The sequence below is a fragment of the Schistocerca gregaria genome, chromosome 2, assembly GCF_023897955.1.
Source record: "Schistocerca gregaria isolate iqSchGreg1 chromosome 2, iqSchGreg1.2, whole genome shotgun sequence".
Classification (NCBI taxonomy): Eukaryota; Metazoa; Arthropoda; class Insecta; order Orthoptera; family Acrididae; genus Schistocerca; species Schistocerca gregaria.
Genome location: NC_064921.1, coordinates 944,774,079 through 944,790,345, shown reverse-complemented (window position 1 = coordinate 944,790,345; position 16,267 = coordinate 944,774,079). Strand labels below are relative to the sequence as shown.

At 40.8% G+C, this 16,267-nt stretch overlaps 1 protein-coding gene across 2 annotated transcripts in view; it reads right to left on the bottom strand.

Moving 5' to 3' along the window:
- LOC126335398 (regulatory-associated protein of mTOR) overlaps window positions 1-16,267 on the bottom strand; it is a 275,566-nt gene that overhangs the window by 101,291 nt on the left and 158,008 nt on the right. For both annotated transcript variants that reach the window (XM_049998641.1, XM_049998642.1), the window contains exon 14: window positions 5,629-5,752. In XM_049998641.1, coding sequence (XP_049854598.1) covers window positions 5,629-5,752 — 124 coding nt within the window. The remainder of the gene's footprint in view (window positions 1-5,628; window positions 5,753-16,267) is intronic.

Here is a 16,267-nt window from a genome sequence, read left to right as displayed (position 1 = left end):
ATTACTCACACTATGTAGTAGTTTCTGAAAAAACCAACATTTGCAGAGCAATCAGCAATAAAAAAAAGGGCATATTTGCTGTAGGTGGTTATATTTGAGTCATACTACACACCCAGCTGTAACACATCATGACTATTGGATAGCTCACATTTCCTAAAGCTCATATTTCATCTTTTTGCTATTTAGATTGCTTGCTGGACTTTATTTCGTAACTAGATAAAACACATATGGCCAATTTCTGACCTGGGTCTGGGTCTGAACTTCAACTTCTTTCCTTCTGATTTTCATCTATTTGAATAAAATGTGTGTCTCAGAAAATGGTAGAATACTGTGCATACTACCAACCCACATTAAGCTAATGCCATATGAGCTGCATAAAACACATTTGCTCCTTGCAAGGTCTCTTTCTTACTTCAATTAATATAAAATGTAAACATTTGATTTGTTACAGCATATCACTTTATTTATTGCAAAGGCCTTGTAGGTACTACCTGCATTAACACTGTACTGTGTTCAGTGTCTGAGGTTAGAAGATAGTTCTGCATGATGGTTCCCAACACCACTTATAAATTTTGAGTAATGCCCAAGTTTATGTAAAAAAGAAGTAAAAATTAATATAGGCACATTAAGTTCAAAACAACTATATCAAGAATATTATTATTCAACAACGACATGGGGAATATTATTCCATTCCAAACAATTGCTTACTTATAAATCTGCTTTGTAAGGAATCCATATCTACACAGACAGAAACTATAAATTGAAGAAAAGAGAGAGACTGGGGCCACAAGCATTGCAAGGGGAGGAGGGACCAAGATGGCACAGACTTTGTAACAGCCATTTAAGTCAATGTGTTGTGTATCTGTTGTGAACCACTAGCAGGCAATCAGACTGCTAGTTCTTAGTTATTATTGCAGAAAGCTTCATTCCATGTGTAAGTTTTCTGGTATATTATCTGCCATAGAAGTAAAATATTAAATCTTGATCATATACCTATCAACAGCTCAACACATCAATTATATGATGAGTCGTATGTATGTATGTATGTACGTATGTACAGCAACATAAAGAAATACAAATCAATATTCTTAACAGTGTCATTGACTGGTTTGCTGCAATTTTAAAATGACACAACATATTCGGTTCTGCACATCCAGAGGTATTATACTAATTATAAGTGTAACACACAGTGAGGAAATAATAAATCAGTTGGATACATGAAACATTTTAGGTATCTTTATTGATGAGAATTCAAACTATAAAAAGCATGTTTTAGAACTCCTAAAACAACTTAGTCCAGCCGTATATTCAGTTTGAATCATTGCAAATCTTGGGGAGAGACAAATCAGTAAGTTGACATATTCTGAATATTTTCATTCAATAATGTCATATGGAATAATATTCTGGGGTAACTCATCTTTAAGAAAGGAAGTCTCCATTGCCCAAAAAATGTACTGTAAGAATAATATGTGGTGCTCATGGGGACAACATTAGGCTAATTACAGCATACAAAATACATTTAGCCAGCCCTTCTTCCCACACTACGTACATGATTTGAACAGGAAGAAACCCTAACATGTGGTATCACACTAAGTACACACTGCCATGCATTTCTCAACTACTTGCAGAGTGTTGATGTAGGTGTAGAGAGAGCAAACCCCTGTAATAATGGTTGGCAAGATGGGGGCAATGACTTTTAGGCTGCAAGATCCAATAATTATCACAGTTTCAGTCCGGGGGAAAAGGAATGGCTATTACTGATCACACAGGAATAAAAGAGTTCCATGAGATGAGGATAACTTACGCCCACAGATTTTGGTACTGAACTGGAAAGCATAGTGGCCAAAATTCAGACTCAGAGGGAAAGTGAAGTGTCCCGTTCACATCAGGGTTATTAGAGGATAGCAAAGGAGGTAGATGAAGAGGCAATTAAAACTAAATTTATGTAGGCCAGTGGACTCGCCAATACAGAAAACATCAAACTTAAATACTGCATAATGAAGATGGAAAGGGACTATGCATACAAAAAAAGTGTTGCAAGGGACAATTCCGTTTCGTATGAGGGGTGATCTAGTAGTCTGAGCCATAATTAGGTGGTATATTTGTCACTAGACTGTACAGGCCACAGCCAAGAGATATCAGATGGTACCACTGTTTCCTTCAAGTCAGCTCGATTTCGTTTCAATGCTAATACCGTAGAAAGCAGCAGTGTAAGTAACAACAAATAGCAGTCTCTTGCCATTGTTTCGCTAATGACACAATTCCTCTCTCTCTCTCTCTCTCTCTCTCTCTCTCTCTCTCTCTCTCTCTCTCCCTCTCTCTCTCTAAGCGGTGGTAGCATGCACAAAAGCAAGCCAAAGCCATGCCGCGAGTGGCGACAGGCCATAAAAACTCTTTATCAGAATGCGACAAACAATGCATGACACAGTGCAGTAATGCATCTTCAGCTTAGAGTGACGTAAACACCTATAACAAAGAGAACGGCACTTATCAGATCAAAGAAAAATAAGCAGTCAATTCAAACCAGACGAAGCACGTGAAAAAGGAAGAGTACCCCTATAAATACGGATGGAGCACCTGATGCATAGCGATGGCTACCTGGTAAAGCTTAACTGCTAAGCTTACGACTCGAACCAAACTACTGTAGCTGTATCGTCACTTATTCGACCTAAATTGTGTCTCATATTACAATGGGCCAACTTTGTTTCGATTTGGAGGTGTGGCCTAAAACTTATCCCTCCGTTTGAATTTCAAGTCTCTAATTTCAGGTGCGGCTTAGGTTCGGGAAATTTTTTTTCCTTGATTTCGAGTCTGCGAGGTGCGGCTTAGATTCAAGTGTGGCTTAGATTCGAGTAAATACGGTAGACAGTAAATTGAAGTGGCGTGAACAAAGAGAGGTATCTCAAACCTCCAAACCAGTACAGAAAAGAAATGCTGAGTGGGATGAGACAAAAGCCACATAATCATAAAGTCCTTTAAAACCAAAGAAATTTATTTCATTAGACTGAAATAAATATAACTGTAAATAAAAGTACTGTTAATGTTAGTGAGAATGAATGAGTGAGTGAGTGTGTGTGTGTGTGTGTGTGTGTGTGTGTGTGTGTGTGTGTGTGTGTGTGTGTGTGCGTGCGCACACACAAGTGTTCCGTTTCAATAGTGGTGAGAAAAGTTTTCTCAGGTTTTAAAACTCACTCCACTACACTCCACTCCACGCAACTGACTGTAAACAAAGAATATCCACGCACAGAGGAGAACACTGACAACATACATTTATGAAAACAGTATTTCAAAATTCTGAATGCAGGCATAAAGTTGTCATCACTTTACATATGAACAATATACGGAAAAGGGTAGACCGCTCCTCACTGTAAAGATGACATGTTGAGCTGCAGACAGACACAACAAAAGGTCTGTTACTCATTTACCTTTCAGCCAAACCCTTCTTCAGAAAAGGAAGGAAGGACACGGACACGGACACGGACACACACACACACACACATACACACACATATATTGTTGTAGCTCATACACGTCACATATAAATCACAAAACATAGTGAAATATTTCAGTCAGGACTTCTCATCCACACTGTACTGGATTTCACGCCATGTTCCAAAGACGAGGACGTTGTTCTGCAGCACAGTCAAATCTTTCTGCTGATGGAAGCGCGTCTGGAACCGAGCGACCGCTACAGTTGCAGGTTCGAATCCTGCCTCAGGCATGGATGGGTGTGACGTCCTTAGGTTAGTTAGGTTTAAGTAGTTCTAAGTTCTAGGCGACTGATGACCTCAGTTGCATAGTGCTCAGAGCCACTTGAACCATTATTTTGAACGGAAGCGCAAAGAGACAAGGGGAATCGCACAAATGTTTCTATCATAGTGGTTGTGAAGACCCCACTGTATCAGCTCCCAGGTTCAAAATGGCTCTGAGCACTATAGGACTTAACAGCTATGGTCATCAGTCTCCCAGAACTTAGAACAACTTAAACCTAACTAACCTAAGGACAACACACAACACCCAGTCATCACGAGGCAGAGAAAATCCCTGACCCCGCAGGGAATCGAACCCAGGAACCCGGGCGCGGGAAGCGAGAATGCTACCGCATGACCACGAGCTGCGGACTCAGCTACAAGCAAGACCACCTCATGCACACACGACCACCATCTCAGGCAGCTCAGACCAGAATGCAGTGTCACAATGAACAGAAGCCGCAATCTGGAGGGGACGGGTTAGGGACCAGGGTAGCAGGGTTTGGGTGGAGGCAGAGAAGAATTCTGTCGTGTGGACTGTGCAGGGACAAGAAGGATGCACTATAAGATTGCCACCAGGTGTGGTGTTAGGAGGCTGTCAGGTAGAGAGGTGGAAGGGGAGGGGGGAGGGGGAATGGGTAGTGGAAAAGAAGAGGAGGGAAGGGAAGGAAAGGGAAAAGACAGGCAGTTTGCATTGACAGAGGGTGGCACAGAAAAAGAGGGTGTGTGGGTGTGTGGGGACAGTAGATCACCTTAGGTTGGGGCCATCTGGTTGAGGCTGACATTGGTCCCTCCACCACCAAATTTTCTGGAATGTGCAGATGGGCATTATCCTTACAACAAATTCTCTGCTCCTGAAATTATCCCAGCCTCAACCTAATATAATCTACTGTACCCACGCATTCCACACAATATCAGCTTTCACCCTGTCTGTACTATCACCTTCCTATTCACCACCACCCACCGTCATCCCCACCCTTTTTGTATGCTGCTCTCTGTCAACACACCCATCCAGTTTTCCCGTTCCATCTTCCTCTCCTTTTCCTCTTCCCATTTCCTCCCCTCCCCCCTTATGCCCACCTTCCTGCCCAACAGCCTCCCACCACCTGGTAGCAGTCTTGCCATGCATCCTAGTCTGCATACACTCTGCCAGATGGCACTTCTCTCTCCCCACCTGTACCCTGCTACCCCTTCCCTTTCCCTGCTCCCCGCAGGTCACTGCTTCCATTCAATGTGGCAGTTGCTGTCCGGTCCGAGCTGCTAAAGATGATGGTCATCTGTGTGTGAGGTGTGCTTGCTTGTGTGAATGAATGTGTGTGCTTCCTTTTCTGAAGAAGGCTTTGACCAAAAGCCTTTTCAGTGTGGCTGTCAGTAACTCAATGTGTCATCTTTATAGTGAGTAGCAATTTATACTTTTCATAATAAATGTGGTAAACAGGAGTTCACACATTTTCTCAGCCTGAGATAAAGTCACAGCTGGCTCACAATGGAAACTGGCACTCTGATTACAAATTCAGTTAAATTTTTCTTATTTAGAGTAATAAGTGTCTTTACACTCACTGCTCAATAATTCATTATTGAATATACCAATTTCATACAGATTTTTCACAACCACTTGTGTAGCATAACCTCACTATATGGGTGCAGGTGTTACAATTTTTGTTTCTTTAAAACAAATCTTCTGTTGTTATGTCAACTAAAATCAGTTTTTCAAGCAAACAAAAATAGATAACTTCTATTTTCTCTAAATCAATAACTTGTACAAAGTAAGGAAGTAACAAAGAAACACAACACTTAGTGAATAGATGGTGAAATGTTTTCTAAGATTTCATCACTGAGCATAACAAACTTTAGGAATAATAATTATTTAAAAAATAACCTGGCACATTTGCAGTTTGTGGACTCAGTGTACTCTCCCCTCGCCTGCTCTCTTCTTGTAGGCATACTGAGAGGAAGGAATTTTCAAAGATGAGGACAATCCATTGCAGTGCTACAACCAGCTCCTGCAAAAATTAAAATTTGGTATTAATGAAGTGGTGATACCACTCACATACAGAATGCAAAGTAAAATCTTACAATAATTATTAAAAAATGAATCGATGATAATTACTTAAGTTACAACCTAGTTAAAAAGATCAATTAACCCATAAAAGTTAGTATCAAGGTTTTCCAATAAAAATTTCTCCCGCCAGGTAGTAAAAATATTGCAGAGAAAATCATACTTTCTATCAAAACAGAAAGATAATTTGGAAAGAGGACAGGAAGTAAAAGACAAAGTGCCAGAAACTGAATAACACACAGTCAAAATTGTCCAAGAAAGTTAAGGTGCTGTCAGAAAAAGAATCATTACAGTAATACCCCAACTATTCTGTTTCATGCAAATCTTGTATTATGCGATTTGGCTGTTTCAGCACTGCACACCTCTCCTCCTCACTCTACCCACACAGTGTTCAGCTTACGACAGGTTTGGACGTTTCATGCGGAATCGTTTCATGCATTGATCGATAGAGTCTAACTATAGAATCCAAATGAAGCAGGAGTGGTTCATTTGCATCAATCAAGAAAAAACAATCATTACCTTTGGAATGTAAACTTAATATTATCAAGGATTTCAATGCAAAAATGAAAATTTGAGGATTGGCAAAGAAGTCTGATCTACTAGAATCAGCAGTTGATACGACTGTATCAGATAATGAAAAAAAAATTCAGAATTGTAAAAAACGCACGCTCTTTGGAGTCAAGTATCATTCATGAATGTCATCGTATTATCACTCAATTGTAAACAATGCTAAAATTATGATGTGACAGAAGGAGCATTCTATGTTTTACATGGGAAAAAACCAGATGCATTGTATACTTCATTTAAGGTGGATTCGCAACCTATGTAACATGTCACGCAAATATAAAAAGACATGCAAATGTGGATTTCACTTTATATCATTCGCTTTAAGAATTAACAACCCTTTGTGACCACTATGTATCCAAACATACCTATGTACACAAGGTGTTTTTTAACTGTAAATGGACTGATGACCTCAGAAGTTACATCCCATAGTGCTCAGAGCCATTTGAACCATAAATGTAAATGGTTTTGCTGTCAGCGAATTCATCATGATGGCGACATGGCATGAAGTATTAACTCACAATGGAACACATCTTATAACAAAAAATTTTCAAATGCCAGAAGAGGACAGTTACAATAGTCAAAACCAGTTGTCAACAATGGAGACTAATTTATGCAACTTTGGCTCTTGAAATTTTATTCCTACATGATAATCAAGTAAGAGTGAAAAATTGTCCTAATGGTGAGAACTTGGTGTGCTCTCAAGCTAAGCTGATTTTTGAGAGACTGAAGGATGAAACAGGGGAGGCAACCCAAAATGAAATGTTTAATGCTGGTAATGGCTGATTTAGCCAACTGACAGGTCATTATAATTGACATAGCATCACAGAAAGTGGAGAGGCAGCAAGCACTGATAAAGAGATCTCTCCACCCTATCTAGAGAAACTCAAGGCAGTTACAGAAGAAGGTGGCTACACCAGCCAAACCATATTTAGTCTAGATGAAACTGTTCTGTTCTGGAAGATGATGTCTAAAAGAACTTTTGATGTGCAAGGAGAGAAAAATCTTCCAGGCTTTACAGCCACCAATGATCGACTGACAGCGATGGTTGGCACAAATGCAGCTGGAGACTCAAAAAACTCTCTTAGCTTACCATCCAGAAAATACAAGAATTAAAGCTGGATTGCCTGTAATTTGGAAGTTGAATGCTGGAGCATGGCTGACAACTTCCCACCTTGAGGACTGGTTTGGTCATTACTTCATACCTAAAGGTGAACATTATTGACAATTAAAACAAATCCTATTTAAAGTGACACTATTAATTGACAAGACACCACATCATCCTCTTGTTCCTTTAATTCCGACCCAAATGTGGAAGTTTTATTTTTGCAACCTATTACAACCACCTTGCTTCAACCAATTGACCAGTGAGTCATTAAAACATTCCAACCTCCATGGAGTCATTAAAACATTCCAACCTTACTACACAAGGTGATCATATGTACATCTACGTGCAGCAATGAAACAAAACAACAAGCTCTCTGTTTAGCACTTTTGGAAGCAATTCAGTGATTTAGATGCCTTGAGAATTACTGGACAATCTCGGAATGAAATTTTGCAAAAAACTATAATGGCATCTCAAAAAAAATTGTGTCCATTTTTTTTCACCATTGTAACCCAGGGAGAATCAGCACCAAATCCTAATCAAACTGATAATGTGATTGAAGATGTGGTCAGTCTTGGCAGGCAATTAAATTTAGAGGTGGATGATGATGATGATGATGATGATCAAGAACTGCTGGGTCCCACACAAGCAGGATGGTGCAGTCACCACAGACACCTACTGCAGCAGCAACTCTGCAGGCAGACCAGCGACACCAGTAGCTGACTCTAAGTTTGGCCAGTGCAAGAGTGTTTACAAGCAAATAGCACTGTTGAGAACAAACACACAGGTACAGCCAACATTCATCAGAGAGCATCAACCAGCAGCAGAGGAAGGGTGTGCGATGATCAATGAACTATTGCTTCGCGATCACGCGGGTGCAAATAGTCCCAGAAATATCCTTCTGCCTGGGGCTAGATAAGCCAGTGCCCAGCAGTTCAGCAGGCAGTTCTCGGCTCATTGAGCACGGAGAAGATAGGCCATTACAGTGGTGTGCCAGCCTCACCATCCTCTCTTCCATAACAATTGTGAAATGTCACTTCCGTCATGTTAGGCTATCTACCAACTGCTAACAGCCAACTTCCACATGGAACAGTTATATGGTAAAGAGTTGATGGGAACTCTGATTATATGAATTAGTTGTTATTTGCTTGATCTGCAGAAGGGATCATTATTGTTTTGTTGGTTCTGAAGAGTGTGTTCCTGTTGGTGGTTTACTGTAGTTTCCTTTGTAAAAAAAGTTGCCAAAATGAGTTGGTTCTCGCTCTATAGAGTTAGCACATGAGCTGAATATTGATGAGCTTACATAAATGTGTGAGCAAGTGCAAAACATTCGACAACTTGAGTCTTCATACCTTGTTCAATCAGAAGATTAAATGACAGTTGCAAACTTGAAATAAGGCCTCAGTTCAATTGAAAAATGGTCACAAATTTAACAAACAATAGATTTTAACAAAATGCACATTTTTCTTACAAAATGGGGAATAAAATTCATTAGTGTGCTATGAGGAAATTTTGAAAAGAAAGAGAGGGGGAAAAAAACTGATTCATTAAATGAATTGTTAGATTTCATGAAGCCTTCTACATTACAATAACTTATGATGCAATGCATCATACTGCACTGTAATATAATTTGTTGTATTGCTGAACATTTTATTAAATAGTTTTCTTCTACATCACATTGTTTTCTTTAGTCTCTGATCCCAGTTTAACATAATTTGTATTTATATGCAAAATTAGAACCAGAGGGTTAATCAAAAAGTTGGCAAAATAAGTTGGTTCTTGCTCCATAGATTTAGCAGTGGTAATGACTTTGTTCAAATTCCTGCGTTGCTTAATTGTTTGTTGACATGGCTGAAGGTATTCCTGGTTCAGATGCACAATGGTTCATGTCCTCGAGCTGTTGGGTCATATGCAACACATGACTGAACTTCTGATTCAGTGTCTGCAGGCTTTGACTAGTGTTCCTCCAGGGGTGCCGGCATCGGCACTCCTGCCATGTTCCTGCCATTTGACAAGTCTATTGAACGATGGAGTAATAATGCGGCTTGCTTGGAACAACATTTCCTTGCCCATACAATCATCGACATTGGCCAGTGTTGTGAGTTTTTTCTTCCCTATGTGGGTCCTGACATTTATCACTTACTGTAGCAGTTGCATCTGGATGTACAACCCTATGTCCTCCCTTATGAACAGCTGACCGACAGTTTAACAGAGTATTTTGATGCCCAGGTCTACGTCGCGGCAGCTTGTCACAACTTCTTCAGCTGTCAGAAGCATCCATTACTGTCTTACAGTGAATCGATTGCTTGCCTTAAAGGGCTCTCCCAGGACTGTCGGTTCTCTTGTACCAACCCGGGGTGTAAGCAGTCATATTGTGCAGACCTCATTTGCAACACGATTCTGGTCCATGCTCCTAACGATGCCCTGCGAATGGATCTGTTGAAGCTGAAGGATCCCTTCTTGGACATGTGTGTGTTCGTCATTCGTGCCCATGAACAGTCTTCCCGTTCATCTGCAGTGCCCCATGCCCCACCGCAGGCCTATGGCACGTGGACGCCCTGTCGTCACTCGGAACCATGGTCGCTGGAGTGGCAGCCTTGCTGACAGCCAGCAGTCGCCCCACCGCAGCTTCTTCCTCCTCCTCCTTGTCTTCCAGACCAGGTTACAGGTTCTTGGGCTCAGCAAAGTCAGAGGCTACCCTCCTGTCATCAATGCTTTGTTACGCACCAGGACTGTGAGTGTTGCTTCTGGCGGGTGGTCTGTTCCACCTGTGGGACGTTTGCTGGTCCTCTTCTTCAATGGAGGTGGACCTCACAGCGTTGCACCCTCCAGACTTGGTCTTGGAGAATTCTGTCCAACTGCTGCGCATCTCGTTTGTACAGACAGTCCTCTCACAAGTAGCGGGGTCCATCATTCTGACAGTCCAGATCAACAGCACTCCTCTCTGTTTCCAGTTCGACGCAGTGTCCTAGGCTACAATTATTGATGGCCACTCTCACTATCACTTGGGTGCTCCATTCCTCCACCCATTCCCAACCCCTTTGAAGAACTATAGTAATGACACTATCCGTGTACAAGGGTGGTTCCTGGAGCAGGTGCGGTTTTTCTCTCATGATGGCACCGCCTGAATTTGGTCCTAGCTGCCTCCACAGAAACTAATCTGTTGGGGGATGATCTTTCTCATTTTCTTGGCCTTGAGATCCACGATTTGGCCCCAGTGATCCAAACTGTATCCCCTGATGCTCTTTTATAGGAGCTTTTTGATTCCTTCCCTGATGTCTTCTCTGATTCTCCTCCGTGGGTGTCTGGTTTTGAAGTGCACATCGAACTACTTCCCTCAGCGGTTCTGAAGTTTCACAAGGCTTGTCCAGTGCCTCTCACCCTGCAGGATGTCCTACAAAAGGAGCTGAGTCACCCCGAGGAGACGGGGTTTCTGACACCGGTTCACCACAGTCACTGGGCTACGCCCAATGTTATTATCGAAAAACCGAATGGGTCTCTCTGGGTATGTGGCAATTTTAATGCCACCATCTTTGCCCAGTCTGTCGTTGACTCTTACCCTATCCCCAAGGTCGACGATATTCTGTCTAAGTTGCGGATGGAAAGATCTTTGCCAAGATTGATCTTTGGGAAGCAGACCTCCAGCTGCCGATCAACACTCCCTCTCATGAGTTCCTCATCATCAATACTCCCTTTGGGGATATTCCGGTACAACTACCTGCCATTTGGGATCACCAGTAGTTTCTGGAGACTGTGAATCAGGACATCTCTGGCACGGCCAAGTACTTGCATGACATCTTAGTTGCAGGGATCTCGGCCCCAGACTTAGTGCAGAATCTTTGGCGACTGTGGTGCAACAGGACCAAATGTCAATTTTTAGTGCCAGAGGCCATTCAGTGGCTCCCGACACTGACAAATGTCTCCCAGCTCAAATCTGTCTTGGGTCAACTCAACCGAGAATAATCAGCATTTCATCCCACATGCTGCACCTCTGGTGGAGCCTCATCATCACCTGCTTTAAAAGAATGTTCCCTGCACCTGTTTGCTGGAATGTTATTGGGCTTTCCAGCATCTCAAATCTGCTCTTCTCGCTCCACCATTCCTTGTCCCATATGACTCCACCAAGCCTCTTATTTTGGCTGCTGATGCGTCAGATTATGGGCTGAGAGCTGTGTTGTCTCATACCATTGACAGTGTTGACAGCCCACAGGTTTTCACCTCAGAAACCCTATTACATGCACAGTGCAGATATAGCCGCGTCAAGAAGGAAGCCTTAGCCATCATCTTTGGATTCAAGAAGTTCCACAACTTCATCTTTGGCCACCGGTTCACGATCTACATGGACCACAAGCCCTTGGTCTCCATGTTCGGTGCCACATCCACCATCCCTTCCTGGGCCGCTCGCCACCTGCAGCACTGGGCACTGTTCCTTGCAGGGTGCACCTACATCAGTTACCAGGCCACGGGCTTCCATGCCAACACCGATCTTGTTTCTCGACTTCCTGCGGGGGCCAATTCCAACTTCGATGTTGATCCAGCTGCGTGTTTTCATCTGTATAGCGTCGTCTACTCGACCACTGCCACGTTACCAATGAATGCCCGGCTCGTCACATAACACATGTCTTCAGACTCGGTTCTTTGGACAATTCTGTGCCACGTTCAACTTGGGTGGCCCTCCGATCATCGTCAGGTCTCAGACCCTGAGGTTTGGGTTTACTGACCTCGCCGCAACGACTTTTCCATCTGTGATGGTATTCTTCTTCTCTTAGGGGATGCTCATCATTGGCGTGTTGTCATACCATCCTCACCCCATCAGCGGGTTTAGATTAGATTAGATTAGTTTTTCGTTCCATAGATCCGTGTTGAGGAGATCCTCGTGGATGTGGAACATGTCACTCTTTTTATTTATTTATTTTTTTAAGCTGAAATAACAATACTAATAGTATAAATATATACGACACATCACTTGTTTCTATTAAAAAATTCGTCAATGGAGTAGAAGGAGTTGGCCACTAGTAAGTCTTTCAGGCTCTTTTTAAACTGATCTTTGTTTGTAACTAAATTTTTTATGTTTGCTGGCAAATTATTGAAGATGAGTGCTCCTGAGTAGTGGACCCCCTTTTGAACTAAAGTAAGCACTTTTAAGTCCTTGTGCAGATCATTTTTGTTCCTGGTATTGTATGTATGAACTGAACTGTTTGTTGGAAAAGGAGATATATTATTTAGGACAAATTTCATTAAGGAGTAAATATACTGAGAGGCAGTAGTTAGTATACCAATTCTTTGAAGAGGTTTCCACAAATAATATGTATTACACGGTTTTGGACTCTGAAAACTTTTGTTTGACTTGAAGAGTTACCCCAAAATACTATACTATATGACATTATGGAATGAAAGTAGGCAAAGTATGCAAGCTTTTTCACTTTTATGTTACCTATGTCTGCTAACACTCAAATTGCAAATACAGATTTGTTAAGACGTTTCTGCAGTTCTGTGGTGTGCTCCTCCCAACTAAATTTATTATCAAGTTGTAATCCCAGGAATTTAAGACTGTCAACCTCTTCTATCTGCTCTTCTTCATACTTTATGCATATGCTGGGTGGACACCTCTTACAGGTTCTGAATTGCATGTAGTGTGTCTTTTCAAAGTTTAATGTCAATGAGTTGGCTTTAAACCATTTATTAATATCCATGAAAATATCATTAGCAGATCTTTCTAGAACTACACTCGACATACTATTTATTGCAATACCTGTGTCATCTGCAAACAAAACGAACTCTGCTTCTGGCAGTGTGACTGATGAGAGATCATTAATGTACACAAGAAAAAGCAATGGCCCTAAGATGGATCCTTGTGGGACACCACATGTAATTTCTTCCCATTCTGATCATGACTGATGACTTAATTCATTAGTCCCTTGCACTGACACCCTTTGTTTCCTGTTAGCAAGATATGACTTGAACCATTTTGCACCACTGCCCATGACACCATAGAATTCTAATTTATTTAAAAGGATGTTGTGGTTTACACAATCGAATGCCTTAGACAAATCATAGAAAATACCTGCTGCTAGTAACTTGTTATTTAATGAATTAAGTACATTTTCACTGTAGGTGTAAATAGCCTTCTCGATATCAGAACCCTTCAGAAATCCAAACTGTGTTCTTGATAATATGTTATTTGTGCACAGATGGTTGAGAAGCTGCCTGTACATTACTTTTTCTAAAAATTTTGAGAATGCTGGCAAAAGTGAAATCGGTCTGTAGTTTGATGGCATCTCTTTATCCCCTTTCTTGAATAGAGGCTTAACATCTGCATATTTCAGCCAGTCAGGAAATGTCCCAGTTATAATTGACTGGTTACACAAGTAACTTAGAATTGTGTTAAACTCACAAGAACATGCCTTAACTAACTTTGTTGATACTTCATCGTAACCACTAGAATGCTTTGTTTTTAAAGATTTTATTATGGAAGTTATTTCTTTTGGTGAAGTGACATATTCATGTACCTGAAGCTATTTGTAAAGGCTAGTTTCAGATGTTCAAGGGCATTATTTACTGATCCTGACTATACCATTCTATCAGTAATGGATATAAAGTGCTTGTTAAATAGATTTGCCACACTATGCCCATCGGTTACTAATGTGTCATCTACCCTTAGTGCTATTTGCTTCTGTTCCTTCCTGGTTCTACCAGTCTCCTCTTTCACTATATCCCACATTGTTTTTATTTTGTTCCCTGACATTGCTATCTTCTTCTCATAGTGTATTTGTTTAGATGTAGGAATTACTATTTTAAAAATATTTTACAGTATTCCTTGTATTTAGCTAAATCATGAGCATTGGAGCTATTCTTGGTCGACAGATACATTTTCCTTTTTGTCTTACAGGAAATCTTTATTCCTTGTGTCATCCATCGTTTTATTATAGACTTCTGTTTAATTTGAGTAACTTTTAGAGGAAAACAGTTTTCAAACATGGTACTGAAATTGTTCATGAATATGTTATATTTTTCATTCATGTCATGAGCACTATAAACATCTTTCCAGTTCATATCTTTGAGCAGTTTTCTAAAACACTCAATTTTTGGTTGATTGAATACTCTCCTGTACTCAGATTTAGTAGTCTTGATAATCTGCTAACAATTTACATCTAAAACAAGGAACTGCATGTCATGATCTGACAGTCCATTTATTACAGATTTTATGATATGATTTTGTTCCTTTGATTTGTCTATTAAAATGTTATCAATGGCTGTCCTTGAGGATTTAGTGATCCTATTTGGAAAGTTTACAGTGTGAGTTAGATTGAAAGACAACATTACTAACTGCAGTAAATGTTTACTGGAAGATTGAATTAGAAAATCTGTATTAAAGTCACCAGCAATCCACATTTCTTTGTTTCTTACTGTTAAATAACCCAAAAGAGCTTCTAGATGATTTATGAATAGATTATAATTTCCCGCAGGTGCTTGGTAAATAGTTACTATTATATAGGATCTGTTATGGAACTTAACTTCTGTTGCACATGCTTCTAGATGCTGCTCTAAACAGAATTTATTAATGTCAATGTTCTTGAATTTATGGCAGTTTTTAATGAATGTGGCAACTTCTCCTCCCTCTATATCTACTCTGCAGAAGTAGGAAGCTAGCTTAAATCCTGAAATGTCTAACATATCTATACCAGTGGTAACTTGATGTTCAGAGAGGCAGATTATGTGAATTTCTTTAGATGAATTCATTCCATCGGTACAAATGAGTAGTTGATCAACTTTATTTCTGAGTCCCAGAATGTTCTGGTGTAATAAAGATAATTGATACTGCATACTAATGGGATTATAACTGCTTTGGTGAAGATGAACTGGCAGTTTCTGATTACTTTCTGTTAAACATTGTTGAAATGGAGGCTGTATGCTAAAATCTGACTCCTGTTCATCTGTTTTCTCAAATTGAGTGTGTGTGCCCAATCTCTCTTAAAACACATTTTCTATCCCCCTTCCCTATCCTAAAAGAGGCATCCCTCTGACACCTGTGACCACTGGTATTTTACCACTTGTGACAGTGTCCCCCCTTAAGTTTCCTGCAATCAAGCCAGACAGTTTTCCCTTCCCTTTCCTAATGAGGTGAAGCCCATGCCTAGTGTAGTCCCACCTATCAATAGCATCCACAGGAATCAGACCAATATGGGATCCTATATCTGTCCTAAGCAGCCACTCCAACTTCAAGTTCACCCTCCCTACAGAAGAGTTCAAATGATGCCGATCATGGCGTCTCAACACAGACATAAATCCCACACTTGTATGCTTCGTTGCTGATGCTATTTTCACCAGGTCACTCTCTATGGAATATTCAGAGTCTCTGTCAATGCTGTTTCCTGGACCACCCACTATAACCACAGCATCCTCCTTCATGAAATCCTTGCATAAAGAATCTATATCCTCTGTTACCTGACCCAGATCTGCACTAGGCTTGAAAAAGTTTGTGACCTGGTACTCTGGACCTAGATTTTCCTGCAGTAGTTGGCCAACACCTCTACCATGGGAACTACTTAACAACAGAACTTTCTTTCTCTTTACAAATTTCCCTATTTTTTGCCCTTGAAAGCTTGTTGTGCCCTTTCTACAACTTCAGCTAGATGAGGCTCATCCGATTCTGACTGAGGCAACAGGTCAAATCTATTTTCAAGATTTATCACAAAGCTGTCTGATGCTCTCCTTTGCCTGTTCCCCCTATTACCTGTTGCCACTTCCCACCTCTGTTCACCCTTCTCCCTCTTTAACCTGTCCAGATCC